General features: G+C 41.5%; 2 protein-coding genes across 4 annotated transcripts; one reads left to right on the plus strand and one right to left on the minus strand.

The window, feature by feature from the left end:
• The first annotated feature begins 216 nt into the window (after positions 1-216).
• FKBP7 (FKBP prolyl isomerase 7) lies at positions 217-6,638 on the plus strand. Of its 2 annotated transcripts, XR_013390289.1 has the most exons (5): positions 217-656; positions 2,172-2,323; positions 3,467-3,558; positions 5,703-5,836; positions 5,937-6,074. XR_013390289.1 is itself a non-coding variant. In XM_077916679.1 (4 exons), exons 1-4 carry the CDS (start codon positions 217-219, stop codon positions 6,096-6,098), a joined length of 888 nt encoding a protein of 295 aa, XP_077772805.1. In that variant the 3' UTR covers positions 6,099-6,638. The 2 variants fall into 2 exon arrangements, 1 of the variants encoding a protein (XP_077772805.1); XM_077916679.1 differs by lacking the exon at positions 3,467-3,558 and having other exon boundaries at positions 5,937-6,638.
• An 828-nt stretch (positions 6,639-7,466) lies between these two features.
• PJVK (pejvakin) lies at positions 7,467-15,434 on the minus strand. 2 transcript variants are annotated; one of them, XM_028748479.2, is made up of 6 exons: positions 14,845-15,434; positions 11,889-12,084; positions 11,599-11,740; positions 10,222-10,339; positions 9,565-9,657; positions 7,467-8,779 (listed from the first exon to the last, which is right to left on the minus strand). In XM_028748479.2, the coding sequence occupies exons 1-6, from the start codon at positions 15,053-15,055 to the stop codon at positions 8,478-8,480; spliced, it is 1,062 nt and encodes a 353-aa protein (XP_028604312.2). In that variant the 5' UTR covers positions 15,056-15,434; the 3' UTR covers positions 7,467-8,477. The 2 variants fall into 2 exon arrangements, with proteins under 2 accessions (XP_028604312.2, XP_028604317.2); XM_028748484.2 differs by lacking the exon at positions 14,845-15,434 and having other exon boundaries at positions 11,893-11,991.
• Between the last annotated feature and the right edge of the window lie 1,530 nt (positions 15,435-16,964).

Consider the following 16,964-nt stretch of genomic DNA (forward strand, 5'->3'; position numbering starts at 1 on the left):
GGCTGCAGCGACGCCGATTTGCAAACCAGGAGGAGCTCCCCTTCCCGATTACAAATCTGCTATCTCTGCATCCACCTGCAATCCTGCCCACTTGGGCCATCCTTCCCCAAACGAATAGCTACCATCGCTCTGCCTAGATGGGGATGCGGGAGGAGACCTTCAGCTCCGGGGATTAAAGCGGCTCCGCGCCGTCGTGCCGCCTCCCGAAAGACCTACATGGGGAAGGCGGAGGAGGCAAAGCGGGCCAGCAGCGCAAGCGGGGCACATCCCGCGCCGCCCGCGCGTCCGCCGGAAGGAGGCGAGGCGAGACGGAGGCTGGAGCAGCCCCGGGCCGCGCCCCTCTCGGCTCCCGTGACGTCGAACAATGCCAGTGCCACGCAGCCCCGGCGAGCAGCGAGGCAGATCCCGCAGCCGCGATCTCGTGCTCCAGCAGCTATGCACTTCGCCGCGGGGATCTGTTTCTTCCTCCAGGCTTTCGCCCTCGTAACCCTCCGGGCGGACGGGCAGAAGAAGGAGGAGGGCGCCTCCGCCGACGAAGTTCAAATGGAAGTCGTGCACGTCCCCGAAAACTGCCATCCGAAGAGCAAGAAGGGGGACCTGCTGAATGCCCATTACGACGGGTACCTGGCCGGGGAGAAGTCCAAGTTCTATTGCAGGTAGGCAATCCAAAGCTCGGCCCACGCCGCCGGATATATAAAACACAAGGAAGCGGTACTTTGAACGCAAAAATAAAGGTTTGGCAACCTGAAGGTTGGGTTCCAAAGTCAATGTGAGTTGTGCCATGCAATTTAGGAAGTAAAACTCAATGTCTTTAAGGGAGGGGGGTGTTATTCCAGCCTTGTACAATATCCTTCCTTGATCATCCGAAAATCACAGATGCTTTCAGAATCGCTTGATAACATGTATGCATACATGTGCAATATGTATGGGTCAGAGGGCCACCCCCATTATTTTCTGAAGGCATGTGGAGAGTGGGTCATAGGCCCTAGTGGGTCAAAGGCCCCTAGATGTATGCTATCTAGGCACGCATGCATGCACTACGGCCTGTAAGCCATTATTTGGAAAATAAAACTGTAACTTTGGTTTAAGAAGGAATTTGGATCCTAGCTTATATGTGTGTGCAGTGTTAGAAACTCAGATATACAGGGTGAGTCCTTTAAAAGAGGCTCCATGGATACAGAGTACACATATTCCACGGGGCCTCTTTTAAGAGACTCGCCCTGTATAAGCTAGGTGCCAAATGCCTCCTTAAACCAAGGTTACAGTTGCCAAAATGCCATTTCTTGTGATGTGGGTGGTGCTGTGGTCTAAACGACTGAGCCTCTTCGGCTTGCTGATTTAAGGTTGGCGGTTTGAATCTGCTTGACGGACTGAGCTGTCACTCTGCCCCAGCTCCTGCCCCAACCTAGGAGTTCAAAAGCATGCCAGTGCAAATAGGTACCGCCACGGCAGGAAGGTAAACGGCGTTTCTGTGCACTCTGGTTTCCGTCACAGAGTACCTTTGCGCCAGTAGTGGTTTAGTCATGCTGGCCCCATGACCCAGAAAGCTGTCTGTGGACAAACACTGGTTCCCTCGGCCTGAAAAGCGAGATGAGTGCTGCAACCCCATAGTCGCCTTTGACTGGACTTAACTGCCCAGGGGTCGTTTACCTTTACCTTTTTACCTAAAGTCTTATTTTTCAAATGATGGACTGACTGATTGATTATCAGTTAAACTTCTGGCTAGTTCAGATGACAACATTGAGCTGGGTTTAAAACTTTGAGAACTTAATGAAGAAAATCACTTTATCCAGGGACAGCCCAGATAAATTGGCCTATTCCGACCTCTTTTTCTTAATGGTGACACGGGCCATTCTTACCATAAGAATATCCTTCATAGCTGTGAGCACAGCAGTGGGGTAGCTTTGAAGACAAGCTACAACAGTTAGCTAAAACGTTGTTCACCACTCAGGCTGTACGAAAAAGCATTTTTGTTCCTGAAATTCATTCTGATATAATTCTACAGGATGTGGTATTAGTGTGTGAAAACCGTCCAGATCCAAAGGTCGCCAGGCATTTAAGTACTAATAAATGTTGACCAAAAATGATGTGCTTGTATACTGAACTTGATTCTTAAACCTGTAAAATATTAAATCTCTCTCTCTCTCTCTCTCTCTAATATTTCTTTGTAGTCGAACACAAAACAACGGCCACCCAAAATGGTTTGTCCTTGGTGTCGGACAAGTCATTAAAGGTTTAGATATTGCAATGCTGAATATGTGTCCTGGAGAGAAACGGAAAGTGATCATACCTCCATCACTTGCCTATGGGAAGCAAGGATATGGTAAAGCAAGGCTGCATGTTAAGGCGAATAGCCATTCTCTGTATTGCTTTAGCCTATAGAGAAGGAACTGGGATCTATCTAGCTATCTATCACATTTCCAGCCTCTTCCCTACATGTTACTTATTCACTGGCATTTTGTAAAGGCTGTAACGATTCAATTCAATTCAGTTTTGTTGCTTTTGTACCTAGCTTTATGGTTCAGTTCAAGCATGTTGCCAAACCATTGTTTGTTTGATGACCAGAAGTAGCCCCACAGGTTTGTTTATAGCCTCCTTTTCCTCTCCTCTTACCGGCAGGTTTCTTCCTTTGCTTTCAGCATTTTCCTGACCCTAGTTTGTCCTGATGTTGAAATTGGCAACCTTTGGTGAGTACCTTGCCTTCATGAAACCACTGCTTGGATTGAGTTTCTAAATCCTGGTTAGTTTATGGATAGTTCTAACCAGGATTTAGAAACTCAATCCAAGCAGTGGTTTCATGAAGGCAAGGTACTCACCAAAGGTTGCCAATTTCAACATTATAGTGAATTAGCAAAATCCAGGAGCTGAGGAAGGGAACCCCATGTGCAAGGAGGGAACATAAAAGCCTGCAGGGGCTCTCCCAGTCCCTGCAAAGGTTTGGCTTTATGTCTGAACTGATCTTAATTTTAGACCCATACCAGAGTGATGTTAATCACTTATCTCCCAGTCAGAGTGATGTTGAGTAAGCCTTCACCATGGCTCCAGTCTAGCTAAACTTAGTTGGAACTTGAGATAATTGTGCCTTGAGATAATTGTGACTGACTTGTCCAATGGGACTTAATCCCATCTAACATTATTGGGCTGAAACCTTTGCCTTTTGAATCTTAGCTGGAACTGGTGAATCTTTAAATATCCAGGTGCCCAGCTTTGACCTCATTGTGATTTGACATCTGACATGCACAACATCTCTGTAGGCCGACTTGTGATTCAAAGTCTGCTGAAGCGAGTAATAGGTTTGGCCATCATACCTCAACCAGATTTAACATACCTTGATTTCTCAATAGGTATTCTCAACGTGCAAAGATGCATTGCTTGTTTGCTGAATATTAACTGTGACTATCTTTTTTAGGCTGAACTTTTGAAGGAGGCCTTTCTTCCCACGTACAACCCTCTTATATTCTTTCAGAGCATTGTTTGTGCATGCTGAGCAAGATGGCACTAGTTTTGAGTGTCAAGAATGCATGTGGCTTTCTAGAACTTTTCACGGGTTTTCCTGTGGTATGTATTACTCTCAAAACTGCTTGCGCTTAAATCTTTTTCCTTTTTTTAGTTTAGCTACTAACTCTAGAAACAGAGCAGTTGTGTTGCTGAAGCATGTGTGAGGATTTCTACTAAACAATTTTAAGGGGGGGGGTCTCTGGGCCCAGTACAAGGCAACTTGTGACCTATTGGACACACCAGGCCAGATACATATAATGATCACCCATACACAGAGATTCAGTTAAGTCTCCTATTGTTGCTTCCTGAGACATTTATCCAAGGAACGTGTCTTATCAACCTGACAGGCTGGTGAGCTCTGTTCAGTGTAGGGGATCACACTGTCTTAGCCTCTACATAAAAGTTTCTAATTTCATTTTTATATATTGTGAGTTCTGTATGTGACGTTTGATCTCCCTTAGTTCTCGGAGAGGATATCTATTGCAACATTTAGCTTTCAGTGCAGTATGTGGAAACTCAAAAATAAATTATAGGACCATCGGCAGCTGCCTTATACACTGAGGCAGATCAGTGTCCCATCTAACTCAGTATTATTTTCATTGACTGACAGCAACTTTGAAGGGTTTCAAGTAAGATACCTTCCCAGCCCTACCTGGACATGCCAGGGATTGAACCTACGGCCTGCATGAAAAGCATGTCACTCTAGCACTAATCTACTGTCTGAACTGCCATACTTTTAGTCTTCATCATTTTAGATGAGATCCCAAATTCTGTATTTGGCAGCTGCACTTGCATGGCTTGCAAAATACTTGTTTCGGACTGACTTTGGAAGCTTTCTCCTTCATTACTGGTACCTGTCCGCCATTATCATTATGCCTTCTTTCTCAAAAGCTGCTAAGCTTTGGTACAGTGGTACCTCGGTTTACAAACTTAATCCATTCCAGAAGTCCGTTCTTAAACCAAAGCCATTCTTAAACTGAGGCACGCTTTCCCTAATGAGGCCTCCTGCCGCCGGTGCCCTTCTACCGTTCAGCTTCCATTCGTAGACCGAGGTAAAGTTCACAAACCACAACACTACTTCTGGTTTTGCGGAGTTCATATACAGAATAGTTCGTAATCAGGGCTGTTCTTAAACCGAGGTACCACTGTATCCCTTTTGATACAGGAAGATATTGTATCAAACCAGAAGATAAACATGGATTTCCTTTGAAGCCCATTTTCCTCCTTGAGGTGGAGAAACTTTTATCCCTGAAATCTTAACCTTGCCTACTCCAAAAATCGTATTTCAAGTTATGTTTTTTTTTTTAGTGGAATGGCTGTTCATGCTTGATTGACTAGATAGCCATTTCATATTTATCAAGTAGCTTTCTGACATTCATGAGGAAAGTGCTGGCCTTAGTCCAATGTGGGGGCCCCTGAGTGAACAAGAGGGGTGAAGTTCTCCCTGTGGTCTTCCCTGAAGCCTCGCCCACCAAAGGCCAATTGGTAATGCCGATGGACAAAGGCAGGGCCTAGGCCAGGGTAGGCAACCTAAGGCCTGGGGGCCAGATGCGGCCCAATCACCTTCTCAATCCGGCCCGTGGACGGTCCGGGAATCAGTCTGTTTTTACATGAGTAGAATGTGTCCTTTTATTTAAAATGCATCTCTGGGTTATTTGTGGGGCATAGGAATTCGTTCATTCCCTCCCCCCCCAAAAAATATAGTCCGGCCCACCACATGGTCTGAGGGACGGTGGACCGGCCCACGGCTGAAAAAGGTTGCTGACCCCTGCCCATGGCCATTGACTTGCCATCCCCCACCCCAGCCATTACTGATGGCTGAAGCACAGACCACATTTTTCAAGCAGCTTTCTGAAAATGACAAAACAAATCTGGTGGAACTGTTGTTGTTGTTTTTTGCAAGTAAGCAGTTTACTCGTTTAGAATGGCTTGACAATATACTTAGGGCGCAATCTATGTGGGAATACACCCCAAAAAGGAGTGTGCATAGGGGGAAATCCAGTTGTATTTTGCCCCTAATAATCAGGAGGGCTGCCTCAAATTCAGAGTAGTTCAACAAAGCGAAGTATTTAAAAGACAGGTGTTTATACCAGAGTCCATAATTTACACATTTCCAAATAACCATAAAAAACACTCCAGTTTGTGGTTAAGATTATCTGTCAGATGTGTGTACAGTTCCCAAAATGGTCTTGTTACATTTTTAGAACCTGCAAAGATTCCACCTAACGCAACACTGATCTTTGAGATTGAACTGTATGCAGTAACGCAAGGACCCCGCAGTGTTGAAGCATTTTCTCAAATGGACCTGGATAGTGACAAAAAACTCTCAAAACATGAGGTAACACAGGTCATATTCTGATGTTCCCCGTTATAGCATCTAAACCTAAATTAACACCATTTTCAATACGTAACAAATCTGTCGATTATTGTTCCTTTAGATAGACCATTACCTGAAGAAGGAATTTGAAAGAGATGGCAAGAAACGCGACCCTTCCGTTCATCAAGATGTCTTGCTTGATATATTTAAAAAGAATGACCATGACGGAGACGGCTTCATATCTGCCAAGGAATATAACGTCTACCAACACGATGAACTATAACAGATCATTGCTTAAAAGTCTGTGTGGCAGGAATGGGGAATCTGCAGCCCTGCCAATGTTGTTGGACTTCTGCTCCCATCAGCCCAAATCAGGGGATAGGGGATGCAGTCCAACAGCAGCTAGAAGGCCACAGGTTCCCCATCCCTGTCTGTTTTATGGACATTTGGATCCCAATTCAGCAGTTCCTCCCATGCACACATGGAGCTTTCACAAGGACTTCCCTATGCCCTTCAGTGGAGGGGACAAGGCTTTGTTCACAGCATTACCCACTGCATTGAAGGTAGCAGGAAATCCTGCTATTTGAGCCCCAAATACACATTGAAGTGAAGATGTACCTGTGGAGCTAGCACTACATTTGTAACCAAGTACACGGCTTTTTGTGATTACACTCTTCAGCCCTGTTTGATTTCCCTGGGATTTGTCCATTAGATTAATGGCTTTAACCAAAATGGAATTTCTTTGTCACATAGTATTTCATGTATGTTGGTTGTGGGAAATTTTTATACCTTTTTATCATGATTAAAAATGTTACTGAAATGATAGGGGTGGCTCCACATACTTTGTAATTCTTATGAAATAATCTGAATTAAAGTTGTAAGAGTTAATGGGGAATTTACAGCTATGCCAAATATAGTGTTGTTGTTGCTGATGAAGTAATTTCCCTTTTTTGTTTTGTTTGCTCCAAATCGCCCCCCACCCCTGTGGCCTCTTTACTCCCCTCGTTTTTAACATTCATTTTGAAAATCTGTGGGAGCCATTTTTGGAGCAGATCCAGAGTTGCTTTAATGGCACTGAAGCTCAGTTGCACATTTTCACTTAATGGCCTGATTCACACAAAGTATGGCTTATTGCAGTGTCCAAAAATTAGCCAAGTAGACTAAGCATGTGGGGTTTTTTGTCTGCTTTTTTGGCAACAAACCAGCATGAAACCATAGTTTTGGCTTAGGAACTGTGGCTTGTTTTATCTGTGATTTAGTATTCTGTCTGAACCATCTCTTTTTTTAGCCACCCCACCCATATACTACAACATTTGGGGCTCTTAGTTTGGAGAAAAAGGCGCATAAGAGAAGATAGTAAGAGATGTATAAAATTTGTACACTAATGAGGCAGTGAGAGTGCCAACCTGGATGGCTTTAAAAGAGGTTGACAAATTATCCGCCGCCGCCACCGCCATGTCCTCCAGTATATGGAGAAAGTAAAGTGTGTCATCTGTGTGGAGACAGCTATGTACAAGCTAGGTACTGTATTACTGATTAAATGCACAACTCTTGGACAACTTAAATGCCAGTTAGTTCTCCCCCACCGTGTTTATATCAAAAACCAAACACCACTAGAGTCAAGAAAGAATCCAGGGCTCAGTGGGTGTGCTATATTCAGATCTAAAGAGAATCAGGTGTTTAATCCCTTCTATTTTTACAAATGCATTGGTAGATAAATATGTAGCAGAAATTCTAGACAACCCCAGCAGTGCCAATTTTAACATGCGGTTTTAAACACAGTGGCAGATACTGCCACCTAATGACTAGATCTCAATGATAATAGTATTGCATACGTACATCAGATATGTAATTGACTCGTTTATTCCAAAATTATATAACTTTGTTACAAAAAATATTGTCAAATACATCAAAAGGCACCAAATAACAGCAAGTCTAACATTTAAAAAATACTGAACTTGCTCTATATTAATGATAAATATGGACTAAATGGGAGACAGATGTAATTGGGGGTGACATTGGCAAATTTTAATGGAAACATTTATGTCATACTAAGATTCAATTCAGTTTTTATTTCTCTGTTTAACCAGAGCAAAGACAAACATGTTCGTAATCTGATATTTCAATTAAATATTTATGCCATTAATAAATAATTCATATCTTTTCATTACGGTCTTACTGTGGTGTAGTTAAGGTGAAACACATTCTTGCCTTTAGACAAAAGCCAATGTTTCCAAATTACTCCTACAAATAATGACTTCTAAACATAATTTACACATTTTTTAGATTTATTACAAAATGCTATTGTGAATTTTTTAACTTGGATGTGTATCTCTTAGCTATGTTACACTATGCAGTTAGAAAGAACTAACCAATAACAGAGCATAAGTGGGAAGCCATTATATCAAGTTCTATTTTGCATTCCTTTAAAAACACGGAAGGAGAAAAAAGCATTTGTGGCTCCATATTTCGCAATCAAAATGCATGAGAAATTCCATGGCACAATCACACCTAAATATATGCATGGGTTTAATCCAGGCCAAGTCAGTTGTACTTAGGTCTTCCTGACCTCAAAGTGGAAAAGTCAGGTGTGACTTAATTTCAGTGGATACTAAGTGCAGGCAACAATCTGGATCCAACCAACATGCATTTCCAAAAATTTTCATTTCACTCTCTTGTGCCAGAGGTCAAAACAAGGCACAGCATGTAGTCGTACAAACTTTTGTCCATTAAAAGAGCACTCAAGACAACCATAGACAGTTTCTCTTCTGGAGCTTCCCATTCCACACAACGAACAAGGACCTTTGGGGATGTGATTGTTAAGCAAATTCACTCGTATATGGGCCCCTTCTCGGAAATAGTTCGTGGAGACATCCGTCATGCTTGCAGCTTTTTCATAGTAGTCTGTAAAAAGGTCATCTAAGTAATTGTCTGAGTGAGCAATGATATCCATTACCCTTTTGTCTGAAGGGGGGAAAAGGACACAGACACAAAGAAGAAAGATTGCTAAATCCAATAGCACATTATCTGGTCAACCACTGACAAAAATGCAAACTCTTCATTCAGCCTAGAGTGGGGGATTCCACAACTGAGTCCTGTAAGCAGAAGCAAGGAGTTTCACTTGCATAATGGAGCTTTCCCTCCCTCCCCCCCCCCCATTCCCCCAAAATTGGCTCTGATGTGGAGGGGAAGACCCCCCCCCCCCCGTTACATCATGTATGCGTTCCAACTGGCAAGCTGAAATGTCCTGATGGAATGATTGCCATAGCATGACATTGAATTCCTCCCATAATCTACAGTCATTGTTAAATCCTAACAAGTTCATAAATAGAATAGCATAATTTTACCTATAGAAAAAATGTGTGTGTCATATTATTGCTGTACATCATGAAAGGTCTTTAAAGCGTAATAAGTATAATCTTACTGTACAACTGAAACAATTAAAAATTAAAATTTTAAATTAAGCAAATTCATTATTATGGTAATTATAATTAAAAATAAAAAATATAATTAAAAAGATAATTTAAAAGATAATTTAAAAGATAATTAAAAATTGATGCACTCTGCATATTTTGAAATCTCTGCAATTATTTTAAGTGTGTGTGTGTGCGTGTGCGTGTGCGTGTGTAAAATACTTCTCAGTGCAGCTATAAGCATGAACTTCAGCACCAACCATAATATGAAATACTATTAAATACATTACCAATCAAATTAATTAGTGTAATGCACATAAATATCAAACCTCATACTTCGATAAAACAGATTCCTTAATTTAATTAGTGAAAATGTTCTTGATGGCTCTCTTTCAAATCCTCCTTTTGATTCTGGAGTGACACAGAGCTCTGGGGGAAAAAAATACATATATTTTAAGTATTCAGAAAAAGCACAATGTCATAATACAGTTTATTATTATTAATGAAAATTAGTTTTTTAATTTTATAGAAAAGTTATATTAAATAAGGCAAAACTACAACACAAAACTGAACACAAACCAGCTGATTCAGCAAGGGTGATTTTTTTTTAGGTGGAAGTAAACTTCCAGGTACAGAATCATTTGCGTCCATTACCATCCAAATTCAGATGCAAATCTAATACAATATCCATCACCCTGCATGGTACGGATGAGGCTCTGATTTCCATCTGTCTTGCAATGCACATGTGAATGTCTGTCCCACTACTGTCCCTGGATTGAATCTACTGGTAGATGTTACTGTGTGTGCCCTTGCAGATGTGTATACCTGTAAGGTATGGATGCAAGCCCTGAAGTGAATGAGATTGCTAACCACAAGCACACAATAAAGCATGAATATAATGTTTATAGCATTCCAGACTAAAGATTCCCAATCTCAGAACAAGAACAATGTAAAATAGTAATTGCACTCACAATTGAAAAACAAACTACTTACCAAAATTACCATCCAAGTGAATATAAAGCTCAAACACACTAAATGCAATAGTTGTATGAGCAGGAAAGACAATAGCTTTGTCACGTCCTTTGTAATTATAGTCATCAATAATATGAAACTATTTTTAAAAAGAAAGATACAGTGTTAACATCTGTATTGAAAACATTTTCAATAAAAATGCGGATTAAGCTAAATAAGTATTGGAAATATAACACATAATATGACTCTTTTTTAACCTTAATGTCAAAGCCAGCCAGTGGAAGGCTAGTACTTCACTATGGTAGAGATGATGATGTTCTAATGAAATTAGAACAATTTTCCCAGTTGCAAAAGATGCCCTTCAAAACTGAGAAGCAAATCAGGAAAAGGGGATCCACAAGTCTGTGCACAAAATGAATTATAGTGCTTACAAAACTCCCACATTATCTCAGTGGATGAGTAGGGTGGCCACTTGTGCACCAATAAAAAGAGGGCACAGGTTTGCATATGCTAATTTATATGTAAAATGCAAATTTGGAAATAATTTCTATAACTTAAATAGAAATACAATGCATCTCACCATAAGTAGGGAAGACTGTGACCAGGTAACTTGTGTGCCTGCTCAGCCTGGTGTCCAGAAGCTAACTTCTAATGGACAACTTCAAGTCCCCTGTTCTCTCTTCTTTAGGTTGTTTATCTTCAAACTGGACTTGGACCAGACAACCCTTCAAATAGAGGACTGTAAAGTAGGAAGCACACATGGCCACCCTATGGAACAGGCAGGTTCATGGGGGCACAAAATGTACACACATGGAACTGCCCTGTCCACCACTGGTGTAAGGAGGACAGCCCAAAAAGGTGGTGGTGGGGTCAGTCTATGTGTGCATCAGAACCGCCTCACCTAGACTGGGGTGTATATCTTTAATTGGACAAGCTTCTATTTAATCTTTGGGTTAAAGATAACTTTGTCAGCCAGAAGAGAATGATCTTTCAAGCTACAAACAAATCATGTGACCACCAAGACAGATTCTGCATAACTTATTTTTTGGTTTTGCATTAGTCAAATTAGAATTATTTTATTTGGGCATTTGGTTTTTTTGATGTTTAAATCTCTTCCTCTTTAAAGATCCTCAGCTCTTGGTGATAATATGATTTCTACACATAGGCAACACACCTGTATAGAGTTAGGTGTTCTTAAACCGGATGATAAACATTTCATTATTCATAATTATTTAGTTAGTTATAAAATTATTTATGAGCTGTCTTTTGGCCCCAAAAGGACCCCCAAGGTAAATTACCATTTAAAAAGTTAATCTATCTATCTATCGATCTATCTATCTTTAAAGTTAAAAACATGCTTTAAAAGCATGTTTAACATGGTTAAACATGCTCACTTACCCTCATTGTGTCACCTCTCATGCCAGCATGCACGGACAGTGAACATTGCCGTGTCGTTCGAATACTCTCCATGACCACACAAAGAACTGTCCTCTTACTTTCTCGTGACTGACGAACAAGGCAGTGCTCAAAATTCATTTTTCTGCAATAAAGGGAGACATAATCCCCAGAGTTTCATATTTCTCCTATTTATGGCACCTAAAACCTATAACCCATATTGCACCCACATTTTAGTGCTCATTTGTCAAGTGCAGCTTAAATAGGCAAATGATGGAAACTATAATACCAACCTACTGGTAAGTTCTCTGAGTAATGTTGGTACCTCAACCTCATGTTTAGTTACAATGCCAAAGGAAGCCTTCACTGCAAGAGAATCTGATCCAGTGGTATTGACCCCAGCGGAGTTCATAATAGGATTTCCTCGTCTACCGTTGAGCGCTACATCTGATTTATCTTCATAATTCAGTAACTGGTAGGATGAAATACCTAAGGGAAATAGGCAGTTTATTGAAGTCTGGAATTAAGTTCCTATATAATATGAATCTGAAACATGGTTTATAAAAACTGCACACCCATCAGATACTAAAACATTATAATGTGTTCAGATTCTCATCTCTTACAGCCTGAGCCTACCCACATGTACTCAACCAGTAAGTGTTCAGTGAAGAGAGAACTATCCCCAGATATGTGTCCATAGGATTGCAGCCTTAATTACTTTGTGGATTACCTCTTGTAAAACTACTTTGCTTGCTGTACTTAACAAGAATAAGAAATAAGTAGGTATGCAAATATGATCAAGCTGCCAACGGCTCAGGACAAGCATCTGTTAAAAATATTAACAATGAATTACTCACAATAAAATTGTCTCAGATCAAAGGATTTTTTAAAATCCTCATCTCTTTTCCACTTAAAAGCCATCTGAAAACACTTCAAGAGATGTTCAGATTATCATGCATGGACACCAGCAAATTTCAAGGAAGGAGTTCCATAGTTGGAAGCCAGCTATCTTAGTATATCCCACTTGTATTCATTGGCAAATATTATTATTTAGAATTCTCAGTTGAGATATAAACATTTTGACAAAACTTAGATAAAGTTTGTGAGTCTAGGCCCCAGCCTAGTGATAAAATAAGACACATGGACACAAGTATTTTAGGTTAATGGGCTAAAAAAGGCCACAACTTTATTGGTTACAGAATGTGAGTGGTATTGGCTTAGGCACTGGATTGAAACAGACTATACTTGACTCCTGACCACTCTGCAAGGAGTCACACAAGGGTTAACAATCTGCAGGGGGAGCTTGTTGATGCGGATCAACTAGAAGCTTTCCCCTAGAGTCACTGGGGTCGTGCCATGGCCCTAGCCACCACCTGGGTATCGGACAGGAACCACAACCACCAGATTCCTTTAATGGAATACCCTTCAAGGGGAGGGGCAGGTGATGGCCACAACCTCCCCTCCAACACACAACACATTTTCCAATGCCTAACCGCCAAACCTTATAAAGTTGTGACTATTTGCTACGAGGTAGGCAAAAAAACAAGTGGCTGGTGTCAGTCTGCCAAGTGGGAAAAATTCCTACCAGGCCCCTTGGACAACCAAGGCGAAGTCCATAGCAAGGTCAGGAGCTGAGCAAACCTAGAGGGAGGGCGGGCAGGTGATCCGAGGAGGCCTGGAACAACAAGGGAGAGTCTGTGTGCCTGCGGCCGTTTTTAAATGTGTCTAAACCACGCCCCCTGCCAGACGGGTTGGCGGGCTGACTGGGGGACATGACGCGGGCCCAGGAATCAGTGATGCAGGGGGGCTTGGTCATGCTTCTGTGCGAGCGCGGGAAGTGATTCCTGCTCACAACCCCTCCCCTCTAGGAAGAAGAGAGGCTTTCCAGAACAAACATGGAAACAACGGATAACATTTTTAAATTACTTGAACGCAGACCAAGTGACCAACCCAAAACCATGTCTGACTCCTCTGGTAGGCATAAAATATTACTATTCAAATATCCTACAAAGGGTACTGTTTTCTGCTATTACCTCTCTTTTCCTGGAATACAGAAAGAAAGCGAATCTGTCATTTAAAATATAGGTGAAGGGTTGCATCTGTGATGTCCATCCCATTACTATTATGTTCATATTCAAAACATGTAATCTGCAGTGGTAGAAAATATTAATTGCTACTTATTTTTCTTTGAAGAGCTTTGAACTGTTGACAACAGACATGGAAAGCAACTGAGCTGCCTTCCGTAGAACAATTTCCCTAAAATAGCATCACTTCATTAATTATGTAATAACTTAAATTGTGTATAATCTCAGAATACCACTGACATTTAGAGCTAAAATAATTTGGTTTGGATCCTGTTTAAATCAGTCACATTTAGGTTCTATTGAAATCAGTTGCAATCTTTTACACACTTACATACACATCCCACATCAATGGGGTTAGCTTTTGGGTAGAAATGTATAGGATTACACTGTAAATGGTCTATCTTTCACTGGCAGAAATTGCTTTTGCTATTTGTTTTTGTTAAAGGGCAATGTGTCCCTTAGTTTCTTGTCTGTTATGTAGGATGGCATATAACCTGCAGGATGCTCTTCTAAAAGACTGTGAGCGGCATTATACTCAAGATGTTCCCTGTGCCTACAAGGACCTAGAGAATAGATTTCAGAGAACCTCAGGCATCCCACTGCACTTCCATATTACTTCAAAATAAATAACAGCTCTAGGGAGCTACATATCACGTGTACAAAAAAGTTGTGAACAGATGTGGAAATGGTATTGTCATGCAGTGATCTCACTCCTCTGAAACAGTGGATAGCTGATATTGCATGCTATACAGTATTGGGATATTAATGCTGCAATTCTAAGCACACTTACTAGGAAGTCCTACTGAACTCAATGTGATTGGTAAATAAACTTTAGAATCACACTGCCTGTAAGTGATAGATGTTATATAACACAGAACGATTACACCAAAAATATAAAGCAAATTTGTAATGAATGCTGAAATGTACTCAATACATGATCAGTGAAACCTCCTAAAATGTCTTCTTCAGTCTTTTACTAAATGCAAATATTAAATGCTTTTTCACAAAATGCTTGTTTATATTGTAGACATACTGTTTGATTCCTCTAAAACAGCTTAAGCAGCAAATTCCATATTGTTTTGAATTTTCCCTGTTCAGTTATCTCTCTGAAAATCAGCAGGTCATATTTTTATAAGCTTTTGAGAAGTTTAAAAAACAAACTTACCAGCTGAAATTTCTTTCTCTCCTTGAAGAATGTCTTTTAGGCTGAATGGCGTTGAAACAAATTTGGATCTTCTTGAAATAAGACAACTTTTCTTCTTAATAACAAGACTGAGGGGTTGATATTTATCAGCTTCACTGAGGCTACGAACTGGTACTAGTCGACCTCCATCACCAACCTGCTTAACAAAACTTTTGGTAGCAGCAGCAAACATATTACGCAGACGCAGTAAAAAAAGAGAACTCTTATCAATTGCAGTTGTCAAACCATACAGCCATATTAAAAACCTTTTAGCATTTCTATATTAAGTAATATAGGACAAACAGCTTCCTTTGCTATTATATTTAACAGGAAGGGAAGCACTAGCATTGTTTTAACCATCCAGCTTCTCCAGGGTATTATTCAAGAATTCTCTTTCATTGTCCTGCCATGTTCAAAACAATGAATAATACATTAACAAAGTAAACTGATACAGCAACATTCAGCTGTATTAGGGCAATACCTTTCTGTAGTACCAAATTAGCTTTCACGTAACTTAGAAAGACTCCTGGCTTAAATCAGAATTGTTCCTCCCCCCCTTAATTTTACAACATATAGCTGAGATCTGATTGAATGAATGTGTCTAATCAGGACTGTCTTAAGCATATGTGGGGCTGGGGTGCAAAGATCCGCCCGGTGGCGACCCCCCCCCCTGGTTGCCCAGTTCCAGGCGCACAGGAGTGTGGAGCTGGCCGGTTACCTCAGCATCTCGATGGCTCGGTCGCCCCCAAACTCGAGGCGCAGAGCCACCCACAGCAGAAGAGCCCACCGTGGCAAACTGACTGATGGGCGGGCTCTTCCTCAGACTCAACTCTTGGGCCCTGGACTCTCGGCCTGGCACCCCGAGAGCCCTGAACCCCACACCCCTACCGCCTATGGGTATGACGGCCCTGTGTCTACTATAACCCCAGAGTGCTTTTTCTGATAAAGGCTATTCAGTCCAAATTGACCTCTGATGCTCTCCACCAGTTAGTTAATTGGCATGATTTTGAATCTTGGTAGCATTACATTTTAACTCTCTCTATGTCTAGGAGGGGACGCGGGTGGCGCTTGGTAAAAGCCTCAGCGCCTAGGACTTGCCGATCGCATGGTCGGCGGTTCGAATCCCCGCGGCGGGGTGCGCTCCCATCATTCGGTCCCAGCGCCTGCCAACCTAGCAGTTCGAAAGCACCACCGGGTGCAAGTTGATAAATAGGGACCGCTTACCAGCGGGAAGGTAAACGGCGTTCTGTGTGCTGCGCTGGCTCGCCAGATGCAGCTTGTCATGCTGGCCATGTGACCCAGAAGTGTCTGCGGACAGCGCTGGCTCCCGGCCTATAGAGTGAGATGAGCGCACAACCCTAGAGTCTGTCAAGACTGGCCCGTACGGGCAGGGGTATCTTTACCTTTACCTATGTCTAGGAGATCATGAAAACCATTTATTTGGCTCAATTAAGGTGATAACTTGAATTTAATCTCATTAATTGTTATGTTCTTATTTATTTATTCCATGTATATCCTGCCTTTTCCCTGGGGCAGAAGTGAGAACTGTCCATAGAAAATATTGGCGAAATATGAGGTTTACCATTGCTGTGATTGGGCAGCAGGTGTCCATCTCACCACTGACCCCCACCTCCACACACAACGACATAAGCAAAAAGTACATAGAAGTGATACCTGATCCCAGAGACAGGAACACCCTCCAAGGGTATTGTCACTGACAAAATGCATGCATGCCATATTGCCACATCTGGTTATTAATTTGGTCTTTTATGCTTTATTCAGTTAGCTCACCCAATTTTACAAACACAAAAACTTTAAAATGTAAAAAAAAAATGTAAATAGCTTGATCTCTTCCTGAAGATAGAACTCTCCCTTGCATCCTGAGTTCGAGTATCTTCAAAGCACATGCCACCTTTGGTAAAGGCTGTTATCCAATTGGAGCGTTCACAAGCAAGCGTTTCCCAATTGTTGGTGTTTATACTACATTGTTTTAGATTTGCCTTGAGACAGTCTTTAAACCTTTTTTGTTGACCAGCTTTCCATTTTTAAGTCCGGAATAGTTGCTTTGGAAGACAATAATCAGGCAGCCACACAACATGAAC

Source organism: Podarcis muralis, chromosome 1 (assembly GCF_964188315.1).
Source record: "Podarcis muralis chromosome 1, rPodMur119.hap1.1, whole genome shotgun sequence".
Lineage (NCBI taxonomy): Eukaryota > Metazoa > Chordata > Lepidosauria > Squamata > Lacertidae > Podarcis > Podarcis muralis.